The sequence below is a fragment of the Ctenocephalides felis genome, unplaced genomic scaffold (assembly GCF_003426905.1).
Source record: "Ctenocephalides felis isolate EL2017-DRISC unplaced genomic scaffold, ASM342690v1 CF-g0.4_SCAFFOLD_00845, whole genome shotgun sequence".
NCBI classification, from domain to species: domain Eukaryota; kingdom Metazoa; phylum Arthropoda; class Insecta; order Siphonaptera; family Pulicidae; genus Ctenocephalides; species Ctenocephalides felis.
In genome coordinates, this window is record NW_020536999.1 from 21,523,395 (window position 1) to 21,540,156 (window position 16,762).

General features: G+C 29.4%; 2 protein-coding genes across 2 annotated transcripts; one reads left to right on the top strand and one right to left on the bottom strand.

Moving 5' to 3' along the window:
* The first annotated feature begins 1,549 nt into the window (after positions 1-1,549).
* LOC113364032 (FH1/FH2 domain-containing protein 3-like) lies at positions 1,550-9,990 on the top strand. The gene is given in 20 exon segments (XM_026606495.1): positions 1,550-1,729; positions 2,149-2,372; positions 2,635-2,787; positions 3,531-3,629; positions 3,767-4,014; positions 4,082-4,258; positions 4,331-4,657; positions 4,713-4,921; positions 4,980-5,156; positions 7,207-7,422; positions 7,483-7,605; positions 7,668-7,805; positions 7,876-7,995; positions 8,070-8,129; positions 8,131-8,300; positions 8,365-8,557; positions 8,633-8,787; positions 8,862-9,004; positions 9,131-9,225; positions 9,865-9,990. Coding segments are annotated over 18 exon segments (2,985 nt in total). The 5' UTR covers positions 1,550-1,729; positions 2,149-2,151; the 3' UTR covers positions 9,187-9,225; positions 9,865-9,990.
* A 4,331-nt stretch (positions 9,991-14,321) lies between these two features.
* LOC113364031 (peptidyl-prolyl cis-trans isomerase FKBP14-like) lies at positions 14,322-15,261 on the bottom strand. Its single transcript, XM_026606494.1, has 3 exons — positions 15,168-15,261; positions 14,871-15,058; positions 14,322-14,560 (listed from the first exon to the last, which is right to left on the bottom strand). The coding sequence occupies exons 1-3, from the start codon at positions 15,175-15,177 to the stop codon at positions 14,381-14,383; spliced, it is 378 nt and encodes a 125-aa protein (XP_026462279.1). The 5' UTR covers positions 15,178-15,261; the 3' UTR covers positions 14,322-14,380.
* Positions 15,262-16,762: the final 1,501 nt, after the last annotated feature.

Sequence of the window (16,762 nt, forward strand, 5' to 3'; positions counted from 1 at the left end):
TATATATATATATATATATATATATATATAACACATTAGAGTGGTCCCTTAAATGAGTGTTTTCATATTTTCTTGGTACCAGGTGCTCAAATGCTACCAAATTGATAAACAAATATTTTTTGAAAGTTTTAGCTCATAATATTTGGTTAGAGTGCACACTATCTTAAAGTTAATATTAGAGCTAAAACTTTCAGAGAATTGTTTTTTATCAATTTGGGAGCATTTGAGCCCCTGGGAGCAAGGATATTTGAAAAACATCCATATTAAGGACCACCCTTTTTAATTATTATATTTTTATCATTTTTTTTTATCAATTTGGAAGCATTTGAGCCTCTGAGAGCAAGGAAATTTGAAAACATCTATATTAAGAACCACCCTTTTTAAATATTATATTTTACATTTAGCAAAATCCAAGAAATATAAATTTATGTTATATTCTTTGGAACCTGATGTGTATTAAAAAATCTACTTTAAACGATTTTAAGTCTTAAAAAGATGAATGTCAATTATATTCCTACAACTGAATAAATCCTAAAGTATGAGATTATGTCCTTATTTTCTCAAAATTACAGTAAATAACTATATATAAAAATGCCCTTTTCTTAAACTTAATAAAAAATGTATGTCAAAAGATTGTGCAAACGAAATTATATTTTTTCTATAATTTTTTTCATAATTATCGTAAACTGCTGTATAGAGAAAAAATGCTTCTACCTTAAACCCATAAAAAAATTGAAGTAATATTTTTACACCTGATAATAGAAGTTCTGAAATCCGAAATTGTATTCTTCCTTTTCACATAATTACAGTAAATTTTTTGTATAAAAATATATGAACCTCAAAACTCATTCAAACCCATTACATGTTTATGTTAGTTAAATTTCAACTTCCGATGTACAAATAAAAAATGTGAAATTATGTTCACTTTATTCTCATAACATTAGTAAATGTTTGTATAAACAAAAAATGCATTTACTCGTATACATACAACTATAAAGACGAACAAATTATGAAAAATCGATATTATGCTAGATGAATATTAGTTGGATTTTGGATTACATCCTTTGGTAAAGAAATGCACTAAAATTGTCCTCGAAACTTGAAAATATGAATTGGTTAACATGGCCAGGATTATTAAATACAATAATAATTTTCACACTACTATTCTCGAAACTATTTTCTAACAACCAACAAAAAAATAATTCCACTCATTCAAAATAATGATCCAAATGCATTGGACAAACTACAACTTTTTATTATAAAATCAAGCAGAAATAAGTGTAGCCATTAAGCACCACACAAAAGCACTGTAATAATTTAATGTTCGTAAACAACCGTAATTTTGTCTCACACAATATTTTTAACATCAATTTTGTCCCTGAATTGACTGAGGAGAAAATGGATAATGCCACACATTGTGGTAGATTTTTTATGTCAAATCATAATGCGTGATCGTAGAATGTTGCGATGGTAGTTTTTGCAAGAATAAATTCCTAAAATAGTAAATAAACGACTCAATTTGGTTACTATTATTCTTTTTGCAGATAAGTTACAAAGTTGCGAAGGTCGTGAATTAAGAAGAGCCTTGTTTTCCTTAAAACAGACCTTCCAGGCTGATAAAGACTTGGTCCATGGATTTGTACAATTGGGAGGACTCGCATGTTTATTGCGAGTTGGAGCAGGGGCGGATCAGAATTACCAAAATTATATATTGCGGGCTCTGGGACAGGTAACAAACTAAACAAAATCATTTATATATGTCTGCGCCAACTCTATTGAACTTTAAGACTATAATTTGTCTTAACGACTAATGACTCTGTATTTTGTTACGTAGTTATAAAATGTATTAAAACTCTCCTTCGATACTCTGGTTGTTTCGCGGACTTTACTTTCAGAAGTGAACTACTAATTTAATTAAAACACTCCGCCACCCCTAGGTAGCAATCATTCCGTGTGAAGCTTAATGCCCTGAAGATTGTCACCTTCATGACCAATATAATAAACGAAAATACGTTCGAACAGACTCCTTGTTAGTCAATTTCTACATTGTTCATCGAATTTTTTGAGCAGAACATTGTAAATCACTAACCAATAAACAATAATTATTGCACCATAGAAAAATAATAATTTCTATCATCTTTTCCCCAGGTGATGTTATATGTAGATGGCATGAACGGTGTTATGGCCCATAATCCAACAATCCAATGGCTTTATACTCTAATAGCAAGTCAATATCGTCTTGTAGTTAAAACTGCATTAAAATTGCTTTTAGTATTTGTTGAATACAGCGAATGCAACTGTAGATTGCTGGTGCAAGCCGTCAGGATGGTCGACGGGAAGAACCATTCGTTGCCATGGAGTCACATTATGAAGTAAGTAGAAATAAAGTCATTATAATGATTGAGGAAATTGTTCTGGTCAATTCTGTGGAATAATAACTGCCCAAGAAAAGCAAAATTATTCGAAATAATCTATTGGACTTAATAAATTTAATATTGGTCAGCTTCATATGTAAGATCAGACTCCATGGAGTGAATTCTAAAGTATTTTCTTCTATTTGAATAAGAATTTTCATTCCATGTCTCTATCATTGGATCAAAACTAAATACAATAACGATCTGTGTATTATTATAGTTTACTACGTGACTTCGACAATGCTGATACAGAACTATTGATATATGCAACGAGTCTTTTGAATAAAACTCTCAGTGGATTGTCTGATCAAGATAGCTATTATGACGAAACCGATTTCCTAGAACGACAAGGCATGGAGGGCATTGTCCAAAGGTGAGGAGAATTATTTTATTTATAGTAGTTAATTAATTTTATTTAGAACTAGTTATGCATGGCATCGGTTCTTGATGCAAATTGCTGAAACTTTCCGTACCAAAAATTAAAATTTTTTAAAAAGATTTTTTTTTAAACATTGAATTTGAAAGTTTTGAGAATTTTGAAAAAAATATTTTTTTGAATAAAAAAAGAAAGAAAGTAGAATGAAACAGTGGCATATTTCAAATTTGACCATAAATTTGGAACCTGCAGATCAAAATGTACTCCAATTCATACAACCATCAATAAAAATGTTATGGCAAGGCCATGTTATGAAGAATTTTTCATACGAAATATTGAAAATACCATGTGGTTTGTGTGCAGTCAGGCGTATTTCTCAGGTTGTCAGATAGAAAATGGACCCTCACTCATATCAAAAAACGATGTTAGATAACAGGGTCTTTCTGACCCAACTTCATAATATACGAGTGACGTTGCAGTTTTGTGGAAAACGACTGAATGCACAGCAAAAACATAATATTTTTACAGTATTCAGTAAGATTCAGTAGCATAATGTATGGAATTTGGAGCGTAACATTGCCTTGCCATAACATTTTTCTGTTATGCGGCAGAATAGATCCCATAACTTCTGTTTCCTCAAAATTGTATTTCCTGATTAGTCATAAACATGAATTTTTAAATTGATAACTATTTACCTCATTTTTTTTAAATTGATAACTATTTTTACACTATTTTCATAGGTATATGTCCAGACCAGGCACAGACTTGGATTTACTGAGACAGCTCCAAGTTTACGAAGCTGTATTACGATTTGAAGACGGAGATGACGAAGGTTTGAGGTAAATATTTCTATACCTTGTTCATTAAAAATAGTATTTTCTGTATCGAAAGTAAAGCTTCGACTTCTCTATGTGTCAGTTTATGAATAGGTCTTGTCAGGTTCTATATTTATTAATTGTGTATTACATTTTTTTAGGCAACTCGATGATACGATACGCAAAACGCTTCGAGACCGACCAAATAATCCCAACGAACATTGCGAACGACGAAAAAGTAGAAGGCACAGCACAGGTGCATCACCTTATAGTCCATCTAGTTCTTGCAATGGTTTAAATGGTTCTATTCATCGAAAAAATGGCTCGACAACTTTACATTCCACGGCTGAAGACGAAGAAAGTTCGGAATCAAACCAAGGGTATACTAATGGATACAGGGATGCTAAAAGTAAGAACCACTAAACTGTCTGTCTTCAAAACTCAAACAAAAATTATTCCATTTTATCGAATTGCAGCAAATGGTGCTGGTGTTACTCCTGGTTTGAGGAGGCGACGTGAAAGAGCAGAAAGACAAAGAAGTTTCATCAGAGAACAGGAACTTAGAAGCACGCCACCCAAAAGTTTCAGTAACGATGATGAAGAATCCCATAGAATGAACGGAGGATCCTACAGTCATGATAGTGATGGAATGAGTGAGTAATTTAGACTAATTTTCCACTCTTTAGATTTATATCCTATTTATTTGACTTGATATTATTTCTTAGGTAATGACAGCAGCACTGATGAAAGAAAGTTACTCTTACATCTAAAACGTGAAAATACAGTGAAAGACCTTACCCAGAAACTGGCCAACCAAAATATCCTCTCACCAGTGGAAGATCAAAATAAACCTAGCATTTTAGAAAATATGACTGGATTAATAACCAAAGCCAAAGAAGGTTTGGCTAAATCAAAATCCAAAGGCGAGTTGGCTAAAAGTCCCTCGCAGGAACAACAAATTATCAAACAGGACATTAAAAAGACTGAGAATGAACTGCATTGGGAGCAGTTGGTGCAGAATTTGGATAGGCCTTTGAATCTCTGTGATTTAGGTAAGAATACATCGATAAATCATATGGTGCAGATAATAATGAATATTCGTTTTAGATTTTACTGACTTGAAAAGTGATGAAGAAGACAACGGCTCCGGACCTCAAAATTTAAATAACGGTCCACCTCCACCTCCACCTATACAAGGAGGTATCCAAAATATAAAAGGAGGACCACCTCCTCCTCCTGGAAGTGTCCCTAATCCACCATTGTTTGGTGTCACACTTCAGAGGCATGTCAAAGCTGAATCGGAATCTCCTCCAAAGGTAAGTAATAATATTTCAAGTATCATCAGATTTTTGTAACCTGGTTTAATTTGTGCAGACTATACCAACAATCAAGAAAAATAAGAAGACTGTAAAATTGTTCTGGAAAGAAGTTGGAAATACGACAATGTCTGCAGTACCAACGACAATTTGGGATGAAATGGGTTCGGTGAAAGTGGATACTCATAAACTTGAACATTTGTTCGAAAGTAGAGCCAAGGATTTGATATCCAAGGTGAGAAAAATTTTATTTAGTTATTTCAAATAGTAGGAATGAATAAAATGATAGACGTTCATTCATTTTACACATTTTATAGGTGTTTGTAAATAATTTTGTTTAAATACCGTGAATAAATTATTTGGGTGATTTGTCAACCATTAGTTTATACAACTGCATTTTTTATCCAAAATCGTGTCTTCACAGTTTTTTTAAGTTTTCCTTAAGAAACTATTTTAAATTTGTCGCCAGTATTATGCATGATAATAATAAATGTATGATAAATAAATTCCTGTTAAAATTTAAACAAAACAAAATTTTTAGTAAAATATTTTTTTAATCATAAATAATTAAAAAATAGTATTTTAAAAGTAATGTAATAATATGCACAAACATGTAAAAGTAAAATTGTATAATTTGAAACTTCATTAATTACTTAATTATATAATGAAGCAGTGATATTAAAGTGAAATATTATATTAAAATATACCAATATAATTATACATATAGTATTTGAGATGGTGGAAGATATATAATAGTAATAAAAAACATTTTTATACAAATATCCGATTATTAAAAAATATTTATTTTAGAAACATCCTATGTTTTGTTTTAATATTTGAATGGATGTATGCATAAAAATATTTTTGGTTACTATTATATATATGGTTTATTAATATCTAATAAAATATTTAAATTTATAATGAATTAGAAAAGGGGTTTAAAATATATTACTTCAAAAGTTTTCTGAAAATGAACAAATACTTAACACAACGCATTTACTAACGAATCGTATTAACAAATTTATTAAATTACCTTATTTAAATCATCTGTTTTAATAAAAAAGCACTAACTCATTCCACTAATATTTTCAACTAATAAAATAACAACCATCTATTAAAAATATATCATTAAAATATTTTTTTTTATTTTTCTGTTCCGGCTAAAATCGGTTCTTCTCATAATGTAGGAGGTGAGTAAAAAATGTTTGAAATTGGAAAGCTAAGAGTATGTTTGAGTGTTCGTGTTTTTGGAAAAAAAATGTTTTTTTTAAAAAAAGTTATTTTTTAAATGATTAAAATTAATGTGTAATCGCAGTAGTTAATACAGTTGTACAGTATTTAGTAGTATGTAATTATTGTATGTTTGTAGATTTGTTATATGTTTCTGTTGGATGTGAGTTTTTTATTGATGATATTGATATAAGTATTATATTGACATCGATTATAAAAGTCGATGATCGTATATCAAAAAGCATATCAATATCGAAATTTTTGATAAATTTCTGTCGAAGCTGAAAAACGACTTATGCTTTTCGACTTTTGCTGCAGAAAATGGATTTTGATTTTTTGTAATTTATTTTTAAGCATGGTATCGTTATTGTAGTATAAATAAGAAAACTTGACAAAATTACAGAAACTATATAAATAATTTTTTACATTTGTCTACATACAAAATTTTTTAACACTCGAACATATAATAAATTAATTTTAATGGAACTCACACCATCACAATTTACCCTAACAATAGTATCTATATTAAGTGGATGAAAAATATTAAATATTATTTTATTGCAATTACTCTAATAGATATTAGCCCTACCTAGATTTATCCATAAGAAAACGCTTTAAAACTTTTTATCTTCTCTTATCTATTGAGGAATTTACTCAGGAATGAGGAATTTATACAAACAAAAGTACAAAACCAATATTTGCATAAGTATATACAGAATCTTATTAAAGAACGTATAACTTTTAAATTTATTTCACACTCAAATATATAATAAAAAATTAATTTTATTCAATTTTACTTCACAACAACTCGATTTTACTCCACACTTTGCTTGATAAGTTGAAATAAATATTTTTGGTAACGCTCAAATTTTTATTAGATTGATGTTTAATAAAAATGTTTTTATGTTAGGTGTTTGAAAATATTTAAAAAAAAAACTGAAACTCAAATAAATAGCATTTTGGGTCTTGCTATTAATAATAATTAATAAAGTTGCATACATGTATAAAATAGATATCAGCTTTGTCTAAATTTATCCTTTTTTTTTCTTATCAAGAAACAACAAGAAATGAACAAAAATAAAGAAATCATAGTCCTGGATCACAAGAGATCAAATGCTATAAATATTGCAATGACGAAACTTCCACCACCAAGAGCAATCAAGGCCGCAATATTAAAAATGGATTCTACAGTCGTAACCAGGGAAGGAATTGAAAAATTGTTAAATATGATTCCCAGTGAAGAAGAACGAGGAAAAATCCAAGAGGCACAGGTATAAATTTAGTTAATAATGCTAAATTTATTAAATTATTAAATTAATTTTGTTTTATAGATGGCCAATCCTGAGTTGCCTCTTGGTAGTGCTGAGCAGTTTCTTCTTACCCTTTCTTCCATATCAGAATTGGCTGCACGATTGAAACTTTGGGCTTTTAAGTTAGATTTCGAAAATAGTGAGGTAATAAATGAATAAAATATAGTGTTTAATATTTTATAATGTCACACAAACTCAATTTTTAGAGAGAAATCGCTGAGCCATTGATGGACCTTAAGCAGGGTATGGAATTACTAAGGGCCAATAAGACTTTTCGGGCAGTACTTTCGACTTTGTTGTCCATTGGAATATTTTTGAATGGTGCTCCAGTTAAAGGCTTCCAAGTAAATATTAAACCAGGATATGTAATAATAATAATTTTGATTGTATTAACTTTTAAATCTATTTGTGCAGGTAGAGTATTTATCAAAAGTTCCAGAAGTCAAAGATACAGTTCACAAGCACAGCCTTCTACATCATTTATGCCACATGGTTATGGAGCATTTTCCCCAAGCCACCGATTTATATTCAGAAGTAACATAGAATTATTAAAAAATACAAATATCTTCTCAATTACTATTTAAAAAAAAAATCTATTTAATTTCCAGATAGGTCCAATAACCAGAGCATCAAAAGTTGACTTCCAAGAACTATCACAGAGCCATAATCCATTTAGAAGCCGAATGCAAAGCATCTTGGGATCGTCTACGTGCTCTTGCAAAGCACGAGGAGCAGCAAAATGCTGCTCAGCAGCAAAAAGGTAAAATCCAAGATTTTCTTCAAGATGCTGCCCAAAGAATTATACTGCTAGGAATTGTTAATAGAAGAGTGATGAATAGGTAAACATGAAAACCAGTAGATGCAATCGTTGGTGAATAGAAAAATTCAAAAGTTTAATTGCAGGTATCGTAAATTTTTACTTTGGCTTGGAGTTCCACCTCATCGAGCCAACGAATCCAAACCTCATGAGTTCTGCAGAATTTTGTCAGAATTTGCCTTAGAATATAGAACAACTAGAGAAAGGGTATTGCAACAAATAGAAAAGAAAGCAAATCATAGGGAACGCAATAAAACAAGAGGAAAAATGATTACACAAGTAATTATCATACATTCATTTACTAAAATACCAATTATATCAATGCATTAGTGAAAATGGTCAATCTTTTACCAGGTACCTGGTAAATTCCACTCCAAGGAAGATCGTGCTGATGCAGAACTTAGACAATTATTAGGAACAGAATCTGATATAGACTGCAATGGTACTGTGACTACAGGTGGTACCTTGACGTGGAGACGTAGAAGGCAAGATGCCGTTAAAATTCAGAGGTAAATAAAAATAAAGGAATATATTCCGATGAAACCTCAAGTTCCAGAAATTATATTTTTTTATTTTTTGCCAGAGATGAAAGTTTCACCGATGGTGACGATGAAATCCTCGAGTCCTTGGTCAAGACAGCAACTCAAGGACCAGCAAGAGGTCACCAACATAGTTCAGGAGGTCCAAGAGAGAGAAAAAGGACTAGGCATGCCGATAGAAAATCATGTAAGTAAAATAAATTTACCTAAATATTATAATTCAAACTGGATGATGTCACTACATTATACATGAATTTTATAATTTATTGTTATCATCAGTTGCAATATTTATATCAATTGTATTGTTGAATAGTGAAAAGATCCCGTACCAGAGAAGGATTTCCGATTGGAACAGAAATTGAACCATAAATTTAATGATTTTCGACAAGACTATCACTTAAGCTTCAGGTTGAAAAATGTTTTATTAAGCTTGATTTTTGCGTCGTTTGTGATAATGCAGCATGTTAATAATATTAACCCTTTCCACTCGGATGCCTTTCATATTAATCTCGAAATTAGCGAGAGGAAAGGGTTAAATTAATAATTATGAATTTGTTTAAAAGCATGGAAGTATTAACGTGTTAACCTTGTGCAAATCTTCGAATTAAGAACATCTGATGTTTCTCTTAATAAAAATTTAAAATGTGTGTGTATATAACTGTCTTTCATATACAAGATTGGCCATGGAATAATAAAAATTTAGAAGAAAAATAATAAGAGTTAATTCAAAGGAATAGATGTCCTGCAAAGTTGCTGAAATCCTTGTTTTATCTTTTTGACTCCTGCTTGAACTCTGTATATCACCTCTTTTAAAAATCCGCTTTTTTCATAGAAATCTTTATGGAAAAAAAATACCATAGGCTAGATGTAGAAAACAAAGTCATCCTGAATCTTGTACTTTTGAGAAAAATTTCCACAAATTCTCAAATTAATTCATGGCTCCCTCTGTATGTGAATTCATTTAAGATTCTTACTGCTTCTTTGTATGTTAATTGTTTATAAATTCAACGTTTTCTTTATCAATTAATTTAATAAATTATTTTACAGTGCGCAGAACTCTGAAAAATGGACTATCGGAGGAAGAAAAGAAACACCTGGCTGCATACATCAAAGGATACTGATAATAAAAAGTGATACTACAAAAAAATCTAGTTAAAATTTTGACTACCAGAGACTGTAATGAATTAAATTAATTCTATAACTAACAATCAGTCTTTTAATCGATGGGAAATTATATTTTATTGGAGCCGAAAACAATCTGAGATTGCATAATTTTGCTATGCATCCTGAAGTCTTTTTATATAATATTTATTAAAATAAGATTTATTATTCTTTAATATATATTAAATATAAATACAACAAACACGTATACGCTGAGGTATGGTGCATTATTTATTTTGTAAGTAACTTTTGCCATAATTAGTTTTGCATTACCGTGATTTTAATTATCACTAAAGTTGCTGTTTCATATATAAACATTTTGGTCTTCTAAAATATACCTGCGATTTTGGCCTAAACAAATTTTTCGTATCAATTTATATGTGATTGCAACTTTATGTAGATTATATTTGTGATAGATACCGTTATTTGAGTTTTTTGTATAAAAATATATTTATAGTAATGCGTTTTTGCTGCAATTTTAGTTTTAGGAATGAGTTTGATTTGCGACTCACAGATTTCTAAATAAATAAATAGAAAATCCGACTTAATTTCAAATTATTGCAATTAAATGAAATTTTTTAGACATAATTAAAAATACATTGACTGTTGATATTATTTGAACTACAATACTCGCCAGTATGTTATATCTTAATACATTTATAACATGTATAGTATTATAATATATTATTTGTCAATGATGCTTCATTTATGTATATTAAAATAATTATCAATAAAAAATTATTTACGTTAGAAGATTATTTGAAATTTGCAGACCCTGTATAAAGAGTCTCAAATATTATCATTGAAATTTATTTACTAATAATTTCTGATACTAAATTACCTAATGATTATTATATGCAAGTAGACTGATTATTTGTTAAATTGATACTAACTCCTTTTAATTCAATAATTTATATTTTGCTTTTCTTGTATACTTAGGTTCTATAGAAGGTTCGAGCAGCCTGATAACAAGCAGCAACGACATCCTTTTTCACTTGGCCATATAAATAGCAAATGTTTCCAAGTAAAAATTTTACTCGGCATCAATAAAAAATTATCATTATTGGTAATAATAAAAATTCATCACATAGATATGGTACAACCACATGGGTACCGTAAAAAAACGACATAAGTAGTCTGTAAAGTATTAAAAATAACTACGTATACAATCAGGTATTAAACTGTAATTTTGTTTGTGCATTTACCTTGTTAATGTTGTCGGTCAATTTTATAAAGTGATCTCGAATGTTATCTAAGATAATCAGTTTTTTACAGATTTGTTTTCTACAAAAAGCCACATTCTTGCTCAAGTCTTGTACGTGTTTTATATTATAGAAAAATACATTTCTTGTTTGGTAATTACCGCACTGGTAGGTACAATATTTGACGCCATACTTATGAAAGATTATTAAGAACAAATAAAAATATATTTAATTTACCTTGGCATCTGGTAAGTTCCTGGCTTTGAAGAAACTAAATCTTAATTGATAATCCAAAATATGGTGCCGCCGTGAATAGAAATAATCAGATCCTCGGAACCCCTGTTAAATCTTGAACACAGGAAACTATACGAAAACACTATTGCTCTAATAAAAAGGAAATTATAAATAAAACTCACTGAATCACTAAATAACGAAGCTAATAAAAAAATTACGCAACGTAAAGTTGATTACTGAAACTAACAGGTCGAAGCCGAAAGGTCGACTGACCTCAAATGAAAGCAAGGATCACATGGTTTTTTGGAAGGAAAGAGACGGGTATCCAGGATTAGAAAGAAATAGTTCTATTGACATATTGCAAAACCGAGATGGCGACAATATTAATATCGATACCTGTACATTTCTTTATTTTCGTATCTCAACAGCAATCAGAACCTCACGTCCTGTGAGCTGTTGGGCTGAAACTTCTCCTTACTTCATATTTTTTTAGATGGTAACTCAATGGTTAACCCATCCATATTTGATGATTTTATTAGTAGAATTTATCTAATAGTGCCTAACCTTTTATTAATACAGCAATGCCGGATGAGGGCTATTTTCCCTGACAAACATATTGATTATCACCAATCGTTATCACTGCAGCCTGATAACAGGCGGATCGAAATAGATATCGAACCCGCGACCTCTGAGTCTAATCTCTTCGCTCTTAACCGCTTACCTACGGACGAGCCCTGATACCTGTACATGTAAGAATATTCATTAAGGTGTCACCATAATGTTCCAGAGTTCTCGGCATCCAGAAGTTAGATCGCAGTTTTATACATAACAAGTTAGAAATTATTTTGCAAACTTTGATTGCTGTGCAGTCAGGCGTTTTAGGTAAATGACCACACCTAGGAAACACATAAATGTTAAAAAAGAATTATATTTTAACTGCATATTTGTGATTTGGTATAATAATATATGAGTGAAGTTGCATTTTATGTGTAAAGCGTCTGATCGCACAGCAAATACATGGCATTTTAATAGTATTTAGTACCATATTGTATGAGAAGCGCTACGTAACATTTGAATATTTTATGGCTAAATCGGCTTCTAAATTTGAATGCATAACTGTAGCAGAATAGATCTTCTTGACTAATTCTGAAACAAAACAGTTATTATTTATGATGAATCATTAATACAATTTAAATAACTATAGTTACTGATTACTTTAATTAGTTTTGTTAATAAAAAATCCTTCAATGTTATTCATACGTCCGCACCAATAACACTATGCAGCAAATTCTCTTGAAATTATTTTTTGTCGATGTTTTAAATAATGTTTAGTTGTCTCCTTCCAATTCTAGCAAGGTACTTTAGCTGAAAATTCAATATTGCAAAATTAAATACCAAAACATTTTTTTTTGTCACAAGTAGAAGAAAACTCACTAATTCTGGGAAGATCACAAGTCTTCTTGTGCTACATCGTAGGATTCCCTTAATTGTCGAGCAAGAATTCATGCATTTTTTAACACTATTTACATAAAATCAAATACAAACTCCTAAATAGTCATGTAGTAACAAGCAGCAATATAAATAAATCTGAAAAAAAAAATACTTTTTTTGTAAAACTGGTACAAATTTGCTAATTTTGCCCAGTTCATTTATTTATAATACTGCTAGTTAAAAATACGTTTAAAGTATAATACTCACCACATAGTAAATACATATCTATATTAGGGTGGTCCTTAATATGGATGTTTTCGAATTTCCTTGCTCCCAGGGGCTCATATGCTTCCAAATTGATAAAGAAAAATCTCTGAAAGTTTTAGCTCTTAATATTAACTTTAAGATAGTCCGCACTCCAACCGAAGTTTCTTGGTTCTTTGTCCTATGTAAACACTTTTTTTATAAAATATATAAAATTGTTGTTGTACATTTTTTATTAATGATCAAAATGAGCAAATACAATGTTATTCTCAAAATTTTGATTCACTTGGCGCTAAGTTATAATTTATAAAAATTTACCCTTGTTATTTCCATAGAAACTTTGGTTGGAGTGCCTTAAAGTTAATTTAGAGAGCTAATACTTTCTGAAATTTTTTTTTATCAATTTGGAAGCATTTGAGCCCCTAAGAGCAAGGAAATTCGAAAACATCCATATTAAGGACCACCCTGATCGATATATTATATTATTTGTTAATTCTGTAAGCAAATATAACAATCGCGTTACAGTAAAAGATTTATAATTTTTTTACCTTTTTATATTACAATATAACAACCTATGGTTACAATTAGTATCCTAATGTATTTTAATTTATAATACAAAATAATTTGAGTAAACGCAGTTTTCAAACATACTTAAAAAATTCATAAATGATTGAAAAAGGCATTACATATAAAAATTAGTTTTGTTTAAATATATTGCATCTGGTAAAAATCTTAGAACTAAACATTTATACATTTTCACAATGCTGCTGTAACAAAAAAGAATATCTTTTTATAAATATTGAAGTAATAAGTAAATCTATATATTATATATAAAAAATTGCGTATAAAATTTACTTTAGTTACATTCCGCCATTCTTTATAACATCTATGTCATATTCACAAAAAGGCTGTTTTACATTTAATATACATTATATATATATTTTTTTATTTTTCATTTTTCTTAAAAAACGAACTAGTACAATTGCCGAAATTGAAATAAATTAGACAACTTTATCTAAATGCTCGCAAGTAGAATCTTAATGGAATGATATGTATGTTTAAGATATGAGATTAATACTCGTTTAGAGGTAAAAATCAAGACATAAATAAATGTGTACAAACCCAAGCTCGACTTTCAGGTCTTCAAACAGATTTTAATTATTTGTATAAAATATAATGCAAAATTATCATTATCACGTTCGATCTCTATTACTATCTCTTCAAATAAAATAGACAATTTAATTAGAACAAAATAATCTTATAAATTAACTTTATAACTCATCGTGTTTTGGACCACTGAATTCTTCATGGGATATCACACCATTTTTATCTTTGTCTTCGTGTTGGAAAATTTCTTCTACCAATTTGTCATGATCCTTTAACATATTGGCAATTTCATCAGAACTTGCTCCTTCGGCTGTTACCATTTGTTTCTTCAAATATTCACTGACCTAAGAAAGAAATAGATATGTATATATATATTGGATAATAAGAAAATATTTAGAATCTTGCGGTTTGTAAATTAAATGTTCTAAAAAAATAATAAATCTACCATCACATCATGGTTAATCACTGATTGACAAAAGGTATGTTGATGTCAATATTGAAAAAAATATATTGAGCCTGAAATGAATATGAATTAATGAAGATATATAATCACATGTATGACTAAGAGAAATTGTAATCATGATGAATTGATGAAATTAAAAATCATATCTATAGGTTTATCCATAACAAAATATTTCCTTTACTATTTCGTACCTCTTCCCTTGTCAACTGGTTGTTTTTATCAGTGTCAATTTCTTTGAAGACATTTGTAGTTGGTGGTGAGTCGCCAATGTTGATCAATTCAACATCGAAATGAAGAGTAGCTCCTCCTGGAATTACGTTACCAGCTCCTCTATCTCCATAACCAAGATTTGGAGGGATGACCAACTTACGGCGTTCACCTTGATGAAAATAATCACATTAAAAATGAATCATTTGCTAATATTGCAAAAGCAATTGAATTTCGAATATATATATCACTTTTAATTTTTTATTATATTAATTTCTTACCAACACACATGTTGACTAAACCTTGATCCCATCCTTTAATAACCTGTCCAGAGCCCAATTGGAAAGTGAAAGGCTGGTCTCGGTCAAAACTGAAATTAAAGAGAAAAATATATAATGATTTCATTTTCATTCAATATTTTATTCAAATTTGATAAAAATCCCTATAATTCAGAAGCAAAAATATGTTTTTTCCAAAGCCCACTCCTCAGTTAGTATAGTTACTTTATACAAATTACTTTAATTGCCAGATTAATTTCTTGTACACTTATGCTTCTAATTAGTGCCTGCATCATTAAATTTAATGACAATTTGCTTTTGAATAAATAATTTCTCTAATAAAGACTTAATGCTTTCAGGTAATAATTAATCATGTACAATCAGTGCAATATTACTTATATTATATTGCCTATGCCATATTTAGAAAAACCTAACACCGTAAAACTTAAGAGAAACTCAAAATTGATCAAATCTTAAGATATTCCTGATCTGCAAAAAACTGAAACTACATAAATCATAAATTTATCTAGAACGATTTTTTTACTATCTTCGGTAGGGTAAGTTATTGTGATCGTCCAAAAATCGAAATTGAAAATTTTTACATTTCTTCACGTTTTGAAGGTTTCTGAACATTTAGGCATACTTCAGAAAAAATTGATGTGTGTGTATGTGTGTGTGTGCGTATGTATGTATGGATACAATTTTTAGTCCACATTTTCGGGCGCACGGATCAACCGATTTGAATGATTCGAAAAACATTCGATTCCTATTTATAGGGAGATGTGCAGATTGGTTTTTGACAAAGGCAGGTCCAGCCGTTTTGGAAATACGGAGCAAAGAGTGCAGAAAATAGAAATCGAATTTTTGAGAGAACGAAGCATCTAATTTGAATGATCAAAAAATCATTTGTTGTAATTTTACTGATATTTTAAATATGTATTAAAATGACACTCGAGTAAATAATTAACCTTAAAAGTAGTCTTTTTTGAAGACATCTGGTATTAAGAGATTAAATTTTTTTTATGTATATTTAATTTCACAGTCAGATGAGTCAAATAAAACAGTAATTTTTATACATTTTACAAATTAACTGTTAAATATCGAGCCAATAAATATAAAAAGAATATGCAGTAAACGGTATTCATTGTTATTAGAATGTATTAACAAGTTGTGCCTCAGTAGTATTCAGAAACCGTTTATTAAACCCGTTACAAGAAAGTACGCATTTCATGCATATGAATTTGTTTTCACGATAAAAACAACGTAAACTTATTTTTAACATTTAATCATTCATTTGAAAAAAAATCGACTAGAAATAATACTTTAAACCTAAATATTTACAAAAGTGATAAAAAATATTTTTTTGTTTAAATTTTAATTAACATTTAAAATAAATTAATCCGCATGATTAAGAAGAATTATTACACCAATTACATTTATCATCTATTTTAAACTTACTTTCAATTATAAATCAAGTAGGAAGAGTTATTTATGAGATTGTATGATATAAATAGTAAGCAATTGTTTATAAGACATTGTGTGAATGTGAAATAATTGTATTATTGTAAACTTTCTAGATTTATCCGCATGCGAAAAGA